The 17,770-nt window shown below is 39.9% G+C and overlaps 1 protein-coding gene across 3 annotated transcripts in view; it reads left to right on the forward strand.

Moving 5' to 3' along the window:
* The window catches only part of MARCHF8 (membrane associated ring-CH-type finger 8), a 170,560-nt gene that overhangs the window by 151,638 nt on the left and 1,152 nt on the right, over nt 1-17,770 (forward strand). For 2 of the 3 annotated variants that reach the window (XM_075258199.1, XM_075258200.1), the window contains 4 exons: nt 8,807-8,886; nt 9,101-9,928; nt 12,590-12,770; nt 15,246-15,393. In XM_075258199.1, the coding sequence (XP_075114300.1) occupies nt 8,807-8,886; nt 9,101-9,928; nt 12,590-12,770; nt 15,246-15,393 (1,237 nt within the window). The remainder of the gene's footprint in view (nt 1-8,806; nt 8,887-9,100; nt 9,929-12,589; nt 12,771-15,245; nt 15,394-17,770) is intronic. The other variant, XM_075258202.1, reaches the window with a different exon arrangement.

Below are 17,770 nucleotides of genomic sequence, written 5' to 3' on the forward strand. Positions count from 1 at the left end.
CTTGCAAAAAAAAAAATTAAAATCTGGCAGTCATTGAATTTGTTTACAAATAGTGGTGTCGCTTTTAATGCAGACCTGTATTGTGTACTGTTTTATTTCACATGAATTATGCTCATTAAAGTTTGATGTATCCAGCTGCGATCAGAAACTTGCCAAGACCTTGAAAACAGAAAAGAGATACCTCAGAGAGGGGCAAGTTTAACCTGCGCAGCATTGTTCACATCACCAGCAGCACCAGGGGATTCTAGTCTGCTGTGGAATACAATACTGAACATTTTTGCATCGTGTTTAGAATTCAATGTCCCAAAATAACCCGTCTTCACGAAGCGATTCTAAAGCCGAGAAAGTTGGTGATGAGTCACAAATGTTTTAGTTAATGGATTGGTGTGCTTTTGTACAAGCCTCACAATATGCAGAAAGCACGGTTTACATGGGATGTCTAAACTCAAGAACCTTGTCTTGGAGAATGAAGTCGTGATCGATTAGATCCACCGTGATCAGTCATAAGTTTTATTTCACTGTTTGACTATTCCATTCATGTACATAGGGATTTTCTTAGCAATGTGCTGTCGCTTTGACAGGAAACCGCAATAGAAAAATCTCAAAATAAGTGACTTTCTCCATGAAAAATAGTCAGCCAGTTTATCCCTGGGAAAGTGTGGATGGCGAGTAATATAAGTGACCTTATATTTTCTACATGAAATGTCTAATGACTTTCCCTTTCAGTGATAAATGTAGCTAGTTCTGCAGTGACACCATTACTTATATCGCTTGCTTAAAGGCATTTTAACTTTACAGACTTAAGATAGGGGGATAAATACGTTGGAACTCCCAGCTTTAAAGGAGAACAGTGGCCCTAAAGTCTCCCTGCGTCCTCCATGTGAATGATATACATGTGCTCTTGTGTGACTAATGCTTCATTCACTTCCATGGCGCTTTGGAGTAAATGGAGCACTGGTCATGCATGTGCTAAAGCGCGTCATTCACACAAAGAATACACAGAAACTTTTGGGCCTCCTTCTTCTGATCAATAGGGGTCTCAGAGTTTAGACCCCAGCAATTTGTCACTTATCCCCTATCCTATGGATATGGGGTGGGTGTTTTATAATGGTAAAATTGCTTTAACTAGGCAGATGCAATTCAGGAGTCTTGAGATAGAAAACCGGAAAACCATCCTATTTAGGAGCATATATATATATATATATATATATATATATATATATATATATCGGTTTAGCGGTTTTTGTTGGTATGTTGTGTAGTATCAGTTTTATATCAGCCATGATAGTTTCAAATTCTTACCTGCAGCACTTTAAAAATCTCCCCATTACCCCATTTTATGTTATATTTTGAAACCTAGCAAAGAATGTGTTGTATATCTGCCATACAGTAGAGTGAAAGCCCCCATTCTCCTGCCACATACTGTACATGACTAAGCAGCAGAGCAAGTACAGTGCTGCATTGTTATACAAGCAATTAAGCGAGTCCTTTATCTCTGTAGAGTAATTAAACCTCCGCATCTCATTAGAGTATACACAATGTAACACCATGGGAATGGTGCAGGGACCGGCGTCCTATCTGGACAGAATTGTCTCTGTATTATAGAACATTTCATTGCAGCCTTTACTGGGGAATGAGCAATATGATCATAGAATGGCTTTGTACACTGGATACAGTCCATGCATCCGATTCTTCCCCACAATCCCATGATATCTCACACTCCTGTGAAGCTGGTCTTAATTCACCAAATATATGCAACAAGTCCGTCGCATCCAAACGTGACCTAATTCTTCATATGATTAAGTTATATTAATAATTTGTATAAAAATGCTCATTTCCCTTCACACAGAAGGTTTAAGGTTATGTTCACACTAATGTTATTATTCTCTGTTGCTGTCATCCATAATAGGGTGACAGCAACAGATATTATCTATAGCAGAGTAATGGATACAGATTGAGCCCCTCCTGCGTCCTTTCTTATTGACGCGAATATAAACAACATGATGGACACAGTCTTTGGTTATTTCTCCATCTGTTATTTAATGTCTGTTGCTTTGATCCTGAGACATTTTAAAGCAACGGACCTTAAATAACAGTGGTTTGTACCTTCCTTACTTGGTTGTAAATTACAAGTTGAAACTTAATCTTAGAAGATTAGACTTTGAATCTCTGGGCAACCCAATATCTTGAGTATATCAAGCCATAGAGTTAAGGGGGTTTTCACACAAACTATACTTTTCCTCGATCTAGTTATGTGTCTGGTCATGGGGGGTCCACAGATTGTGAGTACACAAGTCTGAAATCTCGAACATGTGCCAGCTGCTACACAGTGTGGTCTGTTTTCCTGAACACCTCATTCCTCCTACAGTACTCTGCATACACAGTCCATGGAGTAGTCGGTGCATCAGCAGTACTATATGGGGATGCCATAACCATTAAGACAGTATCATGCATGCTTCAGCCATGGAACAATTGGTGTGTGGTTCAGTGATGGAGTCAGGATGATACCCAAAGTTCAGATGTCCAAGAGTAAATCGGACTAAAGTTGTGCTGCTTTTGCTGGCACGGACACACCCCACGTGCATTTGCATACAAATCAGAAGTAATTTTCTGGGCATTTAGACAGTGATTTTACAGTACAAAGTTATGTTCCTAACCTAATCTGGGTCCCCAGAGGTGCCTTTGGACCAATTTTTCTGCTGGTAGACTCCCTCTGTACTAGCTCCTATAATGCACAAATCAAATAGAAATGCAATAGAACTTGACACACTGTAAAATGATTTAAAAAAAAAATCTACTGCACTCAAAATGTAAAAAAAAAAAAAAACCTAAACTTGAAATAGTGAATGTTCAGCTGTGAATGTGTATGTCAATCTAAGAAATGGTTGTCATGCTGAACAAATGTATTATAGAACAAGGCTTGCCTTTAATGCTGGCAGAAGCTTTCAACATTTTCTTGCCATGTTTACTGCCGGGATCTCTGTAATGAAAAAAACAGCAACTCCACAGCTCTTATCCTTTAATGTGAGAAAAACATTTTGTTAGAGCAGCTCCTGAGATAATAATATGGTAGTAACAGACAATAAAACCCATCCAAACAGACAGATATGAAATGTTTGGGATTTTCAATAAATCGACATCACTTTGGAAGTGACAAATCTATAAAAATAAATCTGGAAAGTAAATCTGCTATTAAAACCATAAGTAAATACCAGATCACTCGAAATATAAGATTCCTTTTAACTATTGGAAACAAATGTAAAAAAAAAAAAATTACCATTCCGTTAAAATAACAATCCAGACTAGTGTTAACTAGTAATTAAAACCATATGATTTTTAAGTAGTGAAATCCTTTAAGTAGATCAAATGTATCCTCTCCTGATAGGGAAATAAGGACTTCCCCAATTAAGGAGACTACCATAGATCACATACTGATGACCTATCCTGTAGGTGGCTAAGTCAGTATGAAAACTCACTTTGTGGCTAGAAAACCCCTTTTAAAGAGAATAGAGGACCATTGCCTTTTTCCTTCCAGAAACAACACCATTAGAGATGAGCAAGTACTGTTCGGATCAGCTGATCCGAACAGCACGCTCGCATAGAAAATAAATGAATGTAGCCGGCACGCGGGGGGTTAAGCGGCCAAAGCGAAAACTGTCAAAGCGGAAGTACCAGGGGCATCCATTCATTTCTATGGAGCGTGCTGTTCGGATCGGCTGATCTGAACAGTACTTGCTCATCTCTAAACACCACCACTCGAGTCTAAGGATTGTATCTGTTACGGCAGCTAGGCTCTATTCACTTGAACAAGGCCAAGTTTCTATACCAGATGCAACCCATGGACAACCAATGTTTTTGACCAAACTTCATACCGCCTCTTAAATGGGTTGTCAAGGGGAGCATGAGGGGGGCGTTACCCCACTGTAGACTGTATTTTCCCATCTGCAGGATAACAGATAAATGGGGGGAGAGAACAGTGATGATGAGAATAGCTTTGGTCCGCTTGTGCCCCTTGTGAAAGAAGTGGTGGTACCCATGCCTGGCCAGCACTCCACTTCGATCACCATTCTAAAATTCCTTTAGGTGGAGTGGTGGCGCCACATGCCGACCATCGCTTCATTCACATGGGGTACTTGTAGATCCTTGTTGTCCTGATTGGTAGGGAAACCAGAAATCAGACACTGGGGGGGGGGGGATAAATTTCTTTAATGGGAAAATACCTTTAATCAATGTCTGGGTCTTGAATGGGTACCATATGAACAGTGGTGAATTAGTAATACACAAAGAAAAAAATATGAAAGTGGAGAATCTGAAGGCATATGTGGCTTACCATCATGGCATATAGTAGCAATGGTGACTACTGGAACACAAATCCATTCTATATTTGTAGCGTAGTATATTTAGTAGTTCTTTTACTATCACACACATTGAGCAAACATTCACTTGTCGTAGCCAGAGAAAAGATTTCTACTTGTAATCTCTCAAAACCCTCCCAACCATTTGATCTGTCAGCCTCAATTATTCGGCTCAAAGCATTTCAGAATGTGTGTTGAGAACAATTGGGCTGGTCCGCAGCGAGACCCATGCTAGCTTTATCCATATGACCATCAGACACTGTGGCAGCAATTTAAGATGCTAAATCGGTTCTTTTTTGTTGAAGTCAAATTGATCAAAACTAACCTTTCTAAATGTAGTCAATACAAAAATGGCAGGTTCTGTGAATAGTCCTATTGTGCATCAAATAGCTGCCATTGGTATTTCACGTTAGGTTTCTAAAAAAATATATTTTGGACACCGTGTTCTATAAATCAACAAAAGAGCAGCTTGATCTTCAGAAGAGTAATCTAAAACTGTGTCTTGACATTTAAGAAAATTAGTACATTCAGTATTGGCGAATTCGGGAGTAAATCATCAGGCCAGAGTCTTTAAAAAAAAAAAAAAGGTACGTGCTCCCACCCTCACTAAAATCCTACGTTGTCATGGCAACCGATTAACATATACTTGTGACTCACTCCTCTTGCTTGATCTGCTTGTCTGGTAACATTAAAGAAGCCGTAAATTTTGGAGGTTGATAGAAAATGAACAGGCACATTCACAGATATCACTTGCCATACCCAGAGATAAGCAATAATAGAAGTAAATGAGGAGAATATTACGGTACTGTAAGGCATAATGTGCATGTAAGCAATAACAAGCTGACACCCATCCTCATAGCTTGTTACCCTACTGAACAATTCCTAAATAGTGACAACGGTGCTCACATATATAGTCCACAGATTGCCTGGACGGTGGCATAAGCACCTGTTTACTGTATGCAGTGCACATGTAGTACCTATTGTGTCCATATAGTATATACACATGCATACTTCTTTGTCCAAGGTAATATACAGTCCTATGAAAAAGTTTGGGCACCCCTATTAATCTTAATCATTTTTAGTTCTAAATATTTTGGTGTTTGCAACAGCCATTTCAGTTTGATATATCTAATAACTGATGGACACAGTAATATTTCAGGATTGAAATGAGGTTTATTGTACTAACAGAAAATGCGCAATATGCATTAAACCAAAATTTGACCGGTGCAAAAATATGGGCACCTCAACAGAAAAGTGACATTAATATTTAGTACATCCTCCTTTTGCAAAGATAACAGCCTCTAGTCGCTTCCTGTAGCTTTTAATCAGTTCCTGGATGAAGGTATTTTGGACCATTTCTTTCTACAAAACAATTCAAGTTCAGTTAAGTTTGATGGTCGCCGAACATGGACAGCCCGCTCTCAAATGATCTGAAAACAAAGATTGTTCAACATAGTTGTTCAGGGGAAGGATACAAAAAGTTGTCTCAGAGATTTAACCTGTCAGTTTCCACTGTGAGGAACATAGTAAGGAAATGGAAGACCACAGGGACAGTTCTTGTTAAGCCCAGAAGTGGCAGGCCAAGAAAAATATCAGAAAGGCAGAGAAGAAGAATGGTGAGAACAGTCAAGGACAATCCACAGACCACCTCCAAAGAGCTGCAGCATCATCTTGCTGCAGATGGTGTCACTGTGCATCGGTCAACTATACAGCGCACTTTGCACAAATAGAAGCTGTATGGGAGAGTGATGAGAAAGAAGCCGTTTCTGCACGTACACCACAAATAGAGTTGCCTGAGGTATGAAAAAGCACATTTGGACAAGGCAGCTTCATTTTGGAAACAAAAATTGAGTTGTTTGGTTATAAAAAAAAGGCGTTATGCATGGCGTCCAAAAAGAAACAGCATTCCAAGAAAAACACATGCTACCCACTGTAAAATTTGGTGGAGGTTCCATCATGCTTTGGGGCTGTGTGGCCGTGTGGCCAATGCCGGCACCGGGAATCTTGTTAAAGTTGAGGGTCGCATGGATTCCACTCAGTATCAGCAGATTCTTGAGAATAATGTTCAAGAATCCGTGACGAAGTTGAAGTTACGCCGGGGATGGATATTTCAGCAAGACAATGATCCAAAACACCGCTCCAAATCCTCAGGCATTCATGCAGAGGAACAATTACAATGTTCTGGAATGGCCATCCCAGTCCCCAGACCTGAATATCATTGAACATCTGTGGGATGATTTGAAGCGGGCTGTCCATGCTCGGCGACCATCTAACTTAACTGAACTTGAATTGTTTGTCCAAAATACCTTTATCCAGGATCCAGGAACTGATTAAAAGTTACAGGAAGCGACTAGAGGCTGTTATCTTTGCAAAAGGAGGATCTACTAAATATTAATGTCACTTTTCTGTTGAGGTGCCCATACTTTTGCACCGGTCAAATTTTGGTTTAATGCATATTGCGCATTTTCTGTTAGTACAATAAACCTCATTTCAATCCTGAAATATTACTGTGTCCATCAGTTATTAGATATATCAAACTGAAATGGCTGTTGCAAATACCAAAATATTTAGAACTAAAAATGATTAAGATTAATAGGGGTGCCCAAACTTTTTCATAGGACTGTACCTTACCTTGATAGTGTCATATAATCTGGACCTGACACCATCAAGTGCTCTCATGTTGTTTAAACTGTGCCCAGATATGTTGTCCATATAGAGCCATACTGTAAGATGGTGCACACATAGAGCCATCCATTCATCAGGGTACCTGGATAGCGTCCTACTATGTGCACAGTTTCAAACAGTAATAGCGCCCTACCTTGTTAAACAGTACCGCACTACGCAAAGCCATCAGCTGAACAATTGTTCATACAGCTATAGCTCTTAACCCCCCTATCCCCTATATATACATATGACCAAGCTTCTACTCTGAACGGGAGGAGCAGAGTAAATCCCTGCCATATACCTCTGACTGTGGCCTCTCATCTAAGCCTCCATTCAGATGAACAATGTGCAAAACACACATTGTTTTGCATCTGAGGAGAGATTGTTTTCACACATTCCTCATCGATTTGAGTCTATTGAGAGATCATTGAAAACGGGTAAAAATAGGACGTGATATTTTTTGGACAATCCATTAAAACACTGAAAAAAAAAAATGTCCCTGGCATGGTCACGAACATCATTCATCTGAACAGAAGTGAAGAACAAAAAGATCCTTCTATCTCTTGACATTGTATGTTGGGGAGACTGGAAACACATCAGTCATCTTGTCCTGCCAGAATCTACGTTAATGTTGGCTGAACCCACAATATGTACAGTATATATGTATAGGCAGTGACTCCTTATGCTGTCTACATTACTCTGTGATGGAAGGGACTATGTAACTAGGTAGTCTCCATTTACCTTCCCTCTCAGCCCTAGGCAGAGAATGGACTGAATTGTGGTACTATAAGGAATAACTCAGATGTTACATTGATGATGTATTCCTAAGACTTTTTACAAAAGAACTCAACTTTTGATGTAGAATGAATTAACTTGTTATCTACAAAACACTGTTCTAGCATGGACTACATGGTAATAAGATTAGTCTATGTGATTTCTGTATTGCTAAAAAGCACTCAACCTATGAAATAGTAAGACCTATATCTGGAGTCAGGTCTGCGAATATCTTTAGAGAACCAGCTAGGAATGTGTGCGCCCTCACTCTTCTTTCTAGTTCTCAACTACACCTTTCACCGACTCCAGTCCTTTGCAGCATTTAATGGGCGCCCCAAATTGGACTATGTAAATATCTGTGGTGGGTCACTTAACCCCTATCTTGCAGGATATCCACCAGACAGACCCCATTTACTGAAAATTGGGTTTGGCTGGTGCTTATCACAAAGCAAAGAGTCAGCAGTGGTAACTTGTGGTAAACCTGTTTGTTAATCCGACCTACATGTTTCGCATTTAGAAAGGCTTCTTAGCACAAAACACATCCATCTTTCTCTTGGGTGGGATCTGTCATGGGCACATCCTGCAAGATAATGTCCATGCAATCCACAACAGATATTTACATTGTATACAGTGCCATTGGGAGATGACCAGAAGGGGCCTGGTACATTACAACTGCAAGATATAGAGTGCCTCATTGTACACAACTCATTTAGGAGAGCACATTCATAGCACCGTCCTGCAATAGACTATAACCCCATGGGTTCATGCTTAGAGCCCCTTGTACTTTCATTTTTTTTTTCATGTTTTATAGATCTCCAAATTGGATTATGGTGGCCTAAAATACTTGTCAGTTTAGTAAATTATTCTTGACCAAGACCGAGTGTTGAAGCATTATAATGACAGGTCGATCCCAGATAACTGTACTCGCCAGCAAGGACAGACTTTTTGTTTGTTTGTTTTTGTTAATGGTGAAATGAAGGCTCTGGTTGAACCAATTGTCTTCTATTTTTTAGGCAGGAAGCCCAACTTCAGTTACTGCACCAAATAGCTTTCCACGGACATCAGTGACACCTTCCAGCCAAGATATTTGCAGGTATTAACTGGTTAATTATGTATTTGTATAGAAAACATATGACGGCTAAATGTATGTAGTCCATAGACTTTGATCACATATTATCTGTGTATGTTCTGCCTTGTTCCACCCATGTTGTCTTTGTATTGTTCCCTCTCATGTTTATCACAATGAATGTCTTCTCTTGTCATTCTTTTTTTACTTTCTATGCTTTTTTTCACTGTTCTGCATGCAGTTCCAGTGCTGTATTTTCTGAATGTTGTCATCAAAGTCCATTGCAGTCTGCTGTTGTGTTGAAAAATCCCAAATGCCCAAGTTCTAGGACACCAGGGGCCACCGTGACCATTATTTGTCAAGATGGCTTCTCTATGGAAAATGCAAATACAAAAACCCATAGCAGCATCGTGAAGCCCCCTAAGACTAAGTCCACCCTCCCATTCTCAAAGTCACTCAATGACGTGGACCCAAAAACAGAGGAGTCGTCTAGGAACTGTGATTTTGTGGAACGAACTAGCTCAGAAGGAAAACTACTGTCAGCTGAAGGAAACCATTTTGCAAAGAACAAATTTCAGTTTCTAGAAAATGGAGCTAAGTTTACTGATCCCGATTCTCTGAATAACTGTAATGTTGTTGGAGGCGAATCTGTTTCATCCAACCTCCTGAAAATCCCATATCTGGACACTAGTCTTGGATCTGTATGTATACCTGTTATCGATGATAAGGCAGACAGTGATTCATCAAAAAGCAAAACCTTGCTCCACTATATTTTTTCTTTTTCACCAAGCTCAAGTGTCCATAGCCTGAACAGGTTCCAAGAGCTTGATGGCTACTCTAGAAGCCTCCACGCAGGAACATCTTCCAGTATGCTTTTGGGAAGCACTGATTTTTGCTCTGATGAAATTGGGGACGATGATGTGTTTGAGGACAATATTACCGTCAAAGAAGATCCAAAGGAACTAAGGGCTCCTCTATGTTCAGTGGAGGATAGTGACCTTGAATGTCCTTCCCCTTCCAAAAAATTTCCCCCCGCTTCCCCCGTGTCTGCCTCTGGGGATGTATGCAGGTTGGTTTACTAAAGAACCACCCTCCACCTTCTTCTCAGAGATGCAGTCCCACAGTTTTACATTGAATCATTGACAGCCGTAGCGAGTAAATCACAGCCTACCACCTGGTGGTTTTTTAAGATGTCAAAATAAGCAGTCAAACTTTGACAAGTCGAAAGTTCTCTCTGACAGATTTTGCAAACAGGAACAGGGTTTCATAGAGTGATATTTCCATTATATTGCATAGCTTTTGTTTTTATTTAATGCGTTTGAGCAAAATTCTGTATAACAATTCATTTAGGTGTCCTCAAGGGGGAACGGATACAGAAAGTGACTAAGACTATGTTTAAAACACATTCCTATTACAATGGCTTCGTTAATAGGTTTCATGGCTGTCAATAATACAATTTTATTTTCAGTGGGATTACATCTCTCTAGTTAGATACGGGCTTTTAGTCGTGGATATAAAATCTTAGTTTGTACTACATATTGAGATTTATGATCTGAATATCACTCTGTATTGTTGGCATATTGGATATCATCAAAGACATTTGTTTGGCGGCCCTAGGACAAACAGCCATGTAGTCTGCCTGCTTGGTAACTAGATCACCAGGGTATCTGAGAAAATCCCTATACGGTCTTATTTCAATTTTCATGCCAGCATTACTTATAAATAAGATATTCAGATTATGTCTTCAGAGATCACTTTCTTAGTTTGTGCTGTATCGAAGCAGATTTTTCTACTGTAGAAATAGTATGCCCTGACTTTGTCTTGTGCGTATAAATCAGGACTGGAGAATTCAAGAGCTGGGTTACCAATAAGCCTAGAAAATTTGAAGGGGCATTTCTCTCTTACAAGTTATCTTCTGTCTGTCCATCCATACCATAGGGGGGATAAAACGCTAAAATGGAAATAATCCTTTAAGGCTGGGTTTACATGGTGCTTTTCTTCACAAAAACACAAGTATTTTAGGGGCGGCTCAGTGACTCAGTGGTTAGCACTGCAGCCTTGCAGCACTGAAGTCCTGGGTTCAAATCCAACCAAGGACAACATCTGAAAGGAGTTTGTGTGTTCTCCATGTGTTTGCGTGGGTTTTCCTCTCACAGTCCATAGACATACTGAGGGGGGGGGGGGGTCCATAAGCATTTTTGTAGAGAAAAGCTCTGTGTAAATACTTGTCTATATTATACCGATGTCTTTTGGGCCTTTCTAAATGTCTTTTTAGATGTGACTGACTCCTGAAGTCAAGCTTAATTTCTCCACCCCTGATCAAAGTGTATTATTGTCGAAAGACGTTTTTAGGCTGAACCCTTCAATTTGTAACACTAGCTCTACCTATATTCAGTAGTCATCTCCTGCCTCACTAGTTAGAGCTAAAGTGCTTTCCATCATTATCATGACCACATCTTCATGACTCAGAACGGCCACCGCTGCGAGTCTGAGTCTAGGTGACAAGTACGTGCTAATGTGCATCTAGCATCCTAGCTGCTCAACAACGTTCATTTAATCTGGCATTTGGTGGTCTGAGAGCTTAGTACAGAAAATTCTGTAATAGGGCATGCAATGGGTTAAATTTAACGATTCCTTGATCTGAAGAGTGTATACTGTATGTATTCCCTGCTTTGTGGCAGATTGGTAATCTAGAATAGTTTATAAAACCTGGTACATTTGTGGACCTGTTGATGCCAGATTAAAAGAATTTTATTGTAGATTGTGACTGCAAATTATATACATCAAGGGTGAAAAGCAAACTGATACGCTCCCTATAATGAAAGCTACATTTACAAATAAAAATACTTTCATATTATAAGGGGTTTCTTTGTCTACATTATTGATATAAGATAAGAATTCAATTATAGCAATAGGCAAGGTGTTGTTGTTTTTTTTGTTCTAACTAGTGGTGGCGTCTGGTATTACAGCTCAATCTCATTAACTGAAATGGGACTGATTTACAGTACGCTGCAATACAATCCACTACTAATGTACAAAGCAGTAATACAATAGCCAGGGTCAGTCTGAAGCTGTAAAGCTCCTCTAATTCATTAAATTAGTGAATACCCATGAAAGTAAACTAATTATAGAATTGTAGAATATCATTTATTTATATAATAATTGTATAACTAAAAATCATTTTAGCTATTGTCAGTCAGAAGCAGTAAAATCCTCTAGTTTCATACAAATTCAATCACTAGCTTTATAATATATTAAATATGTAACACCCATGTAATTATAAAATATTGATGATATAATTGATATGCTATATATGATATAATACATTATGATCTAATTTAATATCTATATTAATATCTAATTTTTAATATCTATGATATAATTTGATGTGATTTTATTTTGAAGCCCCCCTCCCCTAGGCCTAGTAAAAAATAAAGAATCCAGCGAGTGCCATAGTCAAACCTGCACAAGTCTGATCATGTAGTCTCCTCTCTAAAATATAGGACATCAATACTGTAGAACTGGAAACTCCCTTTAATGAAACGTTACATAAAAGGGAAGAGCTGGGGTGGATTTCATTGTTATGTTCACACTTCACTTCCCAAATGAGAGCAAACCAGCATTGTCACATAATTTGCAGATATGGCATAAATATAAGAAAAGTAAATGTGAAAACGTAAAATGATTTACTATTAAAAGTATTGCTATGGATGTCTTGTTTTTAATTCAGGATATGTCACTGTGAAGGTGATGATGAAAGTCCTCTGATAACACCCTGTCACTGTACAGGAAGCCTTCATTTTGTGCACCAGGCTTGCCTCCAGCAATGGATCAAGAGCTCGGATACTCGGTGCTGTGAACTTTGCAAGTTTGAATTTATTATGGAAACCAAATTAAAGCCTTTAAGAAAAGTAAGTGAAACCAATTCCTGCTGAGCGATTTAACTAGAGCCGCGCTTTTCAGCTGGGGAGGTAGTCGGCAGATGTGGCAATATCCCGCATAACCTCTCGGCTGCTTCTTAGTAACAACACTTGTGCCTTTGTGCTTAGTGTACCAACCCCCTACTGGTGACTTTCATAAACTTTAGTATTGTCCTAAGTTCAGTGGTGAAGCTCAGGCATGACCGCTTTCTACTGGCAAGGCCCCAGTACAAAAAGATTACCCTTGGTTCACATCTGCGTTTGCAAATGCATTTGGTAGTCCGTTCAGGGGGTCCCCATGCGGACTCCCCGAATGGATTACCAAGCGGTGTGCAATGAAAGCACACGGATCCCCATAGACAATAATAGGGTCTGTGTGCTTGCTGCGAGATCTCCGCACGAATCATGCGCACAGGAAAGTAGATTGTGAAGTGCTTTCTTGTCCACATGTTCCCGGTGGAGATCTCGCGGCAAGCACATGGACCCCATTATAGTCTATGGAGATCTGTCTGCTTTCACTGCACACAGCTTGCAAATGCATTCGTGAACGAGGCCTTAGATTCACACTAGCATCGGGATATCCATCGTTCTGGTCCATCAGAGGAGCAGAACTGACAGATCAGTGGATATCTGTGGACCCCATTAACTGTAATGTATATTAGGCAATTCAGCAGAAACCCCCCACATGCCTTACTTTCGGTGGGTGTCCTGCTTTCGGGGAAACATGGTAAGTTAACAAAAGCATCTGAAAAGCACGGTTTTAAATACAGCCTTAAAGAGGTTGCCCAGGATAAATTGATAATTAACCCCTAAATTAAACTCCCTTCCCCCACCTAATTTCTAATTTACTTAAATTTTAAAAAATAAATAAATCAAGAATTACCCATAACCCTGGAGCGGTCATGTGATGTCATAATCTGGTGCTGTTCTGTTTCACCGCTTCTGAAACAGAACGTCACCATCACTCTTCCCCCTCCTCTATCCCCAGCGATACTAACCAAGCCTTGCTGTGTCCGGGGAACGGCTCATCCCCCTCTTCCTGTCTTCTAGCAGTGGGTGGAATAAGTTATCCAGGGAGACGGGGTAGGGTTTAGTAATGGGTAGGATCGCTAGTCAGTGAGAGTGGGAGAGGTTAGGCTTAGTCAGACGGAGGGTTTTGTAAGGGTATGTTCACACAGCGGAAATTAGATTCCGATGCAGTGCACCGCCATGGCATTCTACTCTGGGTTAGTCGGGAGTGAGTCTCGTGACACGGACGCCGTGGCAAGATAGGTCACCTCGCTTCTTTTTTTCCACTACTAGCTAGCGGAAAAAAGAAGCGAGTAGCTCTCATTGAAGTTAAAGGGAGTGTTTTGGCATCGGATTTTGACGCAGAATCCGCCTCAATGTCCGCCTGCCAAAACAGCAACTAGCCCTAATGTGAACTAGCCCTAATGTAGAGAGGGAACTAGTGTACCTCTCTCAGTGAGAGGGAACTAGTGTAGCAGCTACACCATGTAAAAACAGAGGATGCAGCAGCTGCCAGAGACACCCAGAAATCACTCCAAATATTGCTAAAGTTATATGGGTGCACTTATTAACCCATTACTAGCACTAACAGACTTTTCTAAGAAAAAGATTTTCTGCCTAGAAACCCATTTAAGATGAACGGACTTCTGTATATGGATTTTATCAGTGGCAGAAGGAGAGAATCAGTAGAAAGCAGCATTTTATTTTATTAGAATATTTTACAGAACTTGTTACCCGCACATATTCATTAATGAAGTCTAAAGTTTATGGCTTGAGAAGCGCTGTGGCTTGCAGATGTCCGACACTAGGGTTTTCCTAGAAACCTTGGAGCAGATTGACTAATCTTGTCTAATACTTAGGCAATGGAAAGACCAGATGGTCTTAAGGAGGAGGCACATTTATCACAGTGGCTCACACTGTACAATACATTTGTTGCATCTTTCTGGACTATTTTGACTGTTTTTACACCACCTATTGGTTGGCGAACTTTGTGCCAAGATGTTGCTGCAATTTTGGTACATTAAGCCACAATGTGCGGCAGAAAGACAACTTGTCCCCATTTTTCAAATACAGCCTGAATTCTGTCAAATTTAGATCCCCCCAGTGTAGCTGTACATGTATTAGCAACTCTGTCTACTGTGTTCATATAGTCAATAGAATTATATAATTTCAATGGTGGATTTGGGCTGACCAATACAGCCAGAAAGGTAAAGAATGCAGTGCAACCTCTTCTTACCATAACTTGAAATTATGAGAAATTATAAATTAATATCAATGTTATTTCACGTTAAAACCCACTAAGGCCATACATAAGATGTGACCCAACCGGCTACTCTGGTCGCTATTGATTGTTGCGCTTCATTTCTGCAGCCATTAGAGAATTGCTTTATGCAGAGAGAGTTGATAGAAATGATATTAAAAAAAAATATATAATTTATATAATCTTTACATTTTTAGTGGGAAAAGCTGCAGATGACATCAAGCGAGCGGAGGAAGATCATGTGCTCGGTTACATTCCACATCATTGCAATCACCTGCGTTGTTTGGTCCTTATATGTTCTAATTGACAGGACTGCAGAGGAGATCAAATTGGGACAAACCACTGGTAGGTTACTATTTATTAAAGGGAGTTGTCACCAGATCCCATCAGGTCAACCCTGCACCACAAATACATAGCTTAGGGTCCCCTGAATCAAACAATGTTTTTCCCTTGTGAATCGCTGCCTCTGTTGCCAAGAGGTCACTCTTTTTACCAATATGCAATGAGGGTGTTGTCATTGCTCCAGAAATAGCAATATCTCGGCAACAGATGCACCGATTCACAATTCACCTTGAATAGGAACAGACTGCTCCTATTCACTGCAGAAGCTTCTGGCTCCCAGACACTACCTGTGGATAGGTCATCCGTATAAAAACCCTTTACTCTAAGGCGCCACATAGCAGTCAATAGCAAAAAAGTGCCGCAGTTAAAGTCTCGGCGGCAACGTATCACTGTTTTTTTTTTCCCTCGGCACTTTCACAGAAAGTCCATGTTGAGATGTTTCCTCTGCGGACTTTCTGCTTCCATTATACTTGTAGGGAAACAGACAGCATTTCCACTAGTATAATTGATACAATGGTTTTGGAAATCGTAACGTTTCCACTACGCATCTTTTTCTGCAATGTGTGGATGGGATTCCAGTTTGCAGGGACTGTAAAACGCCACTTTTTCCCCCACTGCATTTACGCCACGTGGGTCCCTAGTCTCAAGAATTGCATGCTTTTTTAGATTGCAGTAATGGCTCGCACATTTTATTATATATTCCTGCTGTAAGCCAATTCTCATTATATTGAACACGGCCTTAGGCGTTCCCTAGCATAAGCGAAAGGAGCCATAGATTCACTTAGCAGATGCAATAACTTCAACTTAGCTTTTCCTATTAAGCATCTAATAGATGGTCTTACTTAAAAGGATGTGTGCTGGCAACAGATCCTCTTTAAAAGCATTTTTACATATACCACTGACACTATTAAATATTACTCGTACCCTCCATCGTATACTTACTTAACCACTGCAGATCTCTCGTCTGTAATCGGCCATAAAGCAGATTGATGCAACTCAATCCATACACAGCAGATTAAACTCCTAAATAGGATGTTGCCCTGTTCCCAAGTAGTAAATCCCATCTCCACTTATAGACCTGAAAATTCATGCTACTGTAGTTAACCACAAAATTACACTGCCTTGTGCCATTCTCGGGGGCCCAGGAAGCTGAGATATGGGGAGTTGTCTGGGGGTTCCAAAACTTTCTCTTTAAATCAGAGGTAGGTGTATGCTACTGCTATACAAAGACCAAGAAAACCAGTAATACCACCATACAGTAACTGTAGTGGTCACATACTAGTTCTATATAGGTGGTGTGAAGGACGTGATAACATTGCAGACTATAAAGGAGAAGATATCACTGGCAGAACACAATTCCATCTAAACTCTTCATCATTGAATTTTTACTTCTAAAGCAAAAACCTATCATTCTGTGCCTACTTAACACTGCCATCCTGCTGCTACCCCCAAGTACTGAACCTTCTTCCAATATTAAACAGCTGCCCCAGGCTCCCCATATAACACTAGATGTATAAATACACACAGTATTATTTCTGCCATAACTATGCCAACCAAAATAATAGTACCAAACAAGGTCACTAGAAATAAAACTTGCAGTTCCTAAAAATAAGAGCGTGCTGATTTGAGAAAACACTGGCCCAGATTTACTAATAAGACTGTATAAACTTAGTCTGAAAATACACCCGATTTATCACAGTGACTGCAGCGGGATAATAAATCTGCCACATCTTTAGACAGTCTAGTCTACATTTATACCTCCTTTTTGTTGACTGACTTGGAGTCAGAAAGATTCGACACCATACACCATGTTTAGTATGCCAGTGTCTAGTCAAAACCACAAGAGTAAATCTGGGCCAGTCACTTTAGTGCTACCGATTGGTGGACAGCTCAATCCATGTCTATTCCTTTAAGGAAAACATAAAAGGAAAATCTGAGAGAATTTTTTTTAGACTGCACTAAGGATAAAACCTTAAACAACCCTGGCTAGGACTTAGCGAATCCTCCTCCTGTAGAGCTATTTTGGGTCTCGACGATATCATTACATGCGTAGTAACAAGATCTAGAATGTTTCTTCACTGTAGCCCACTTTTTCCCTTGAAGATTCATCAGAACAAAGGCTTTGGGGAGTGAGTAATAGTTTGTATTATTCACTCAGAGCTATTTTTGTCTATTTTTGACTCCGGTAACCTTTACTATAGATTGTTCAGAGTGCTTTTAAAGATATAGTATTGCCTTCACCCATTGAGCCCAAGTCTGAAAGCCTTGTTTAAGTGGAGGAGCCCTCCGAATTACACAGAAATAGTCTGATATTACGGACAGTACTAAGAGGGTGCATGATGTATATTATACTAAATATTTTGTCCGTGATAAGGTTTAG

This window comes from Leptodactylus fuscus, chromosome 10, assembly GCF_031893055.1.
Source record: "Leptodactylus fuscus isolate aLepFus1 chromosome 10, aLepFus1.hap2, whole genome shotgun sequence".
Classification (NCBI taxonomy): Eukaryota; Metazoa; Chordata; class Amphibia; order Anura; family Leptodactylidae; genus Leptodactylus; species Leptodactylus fuscus.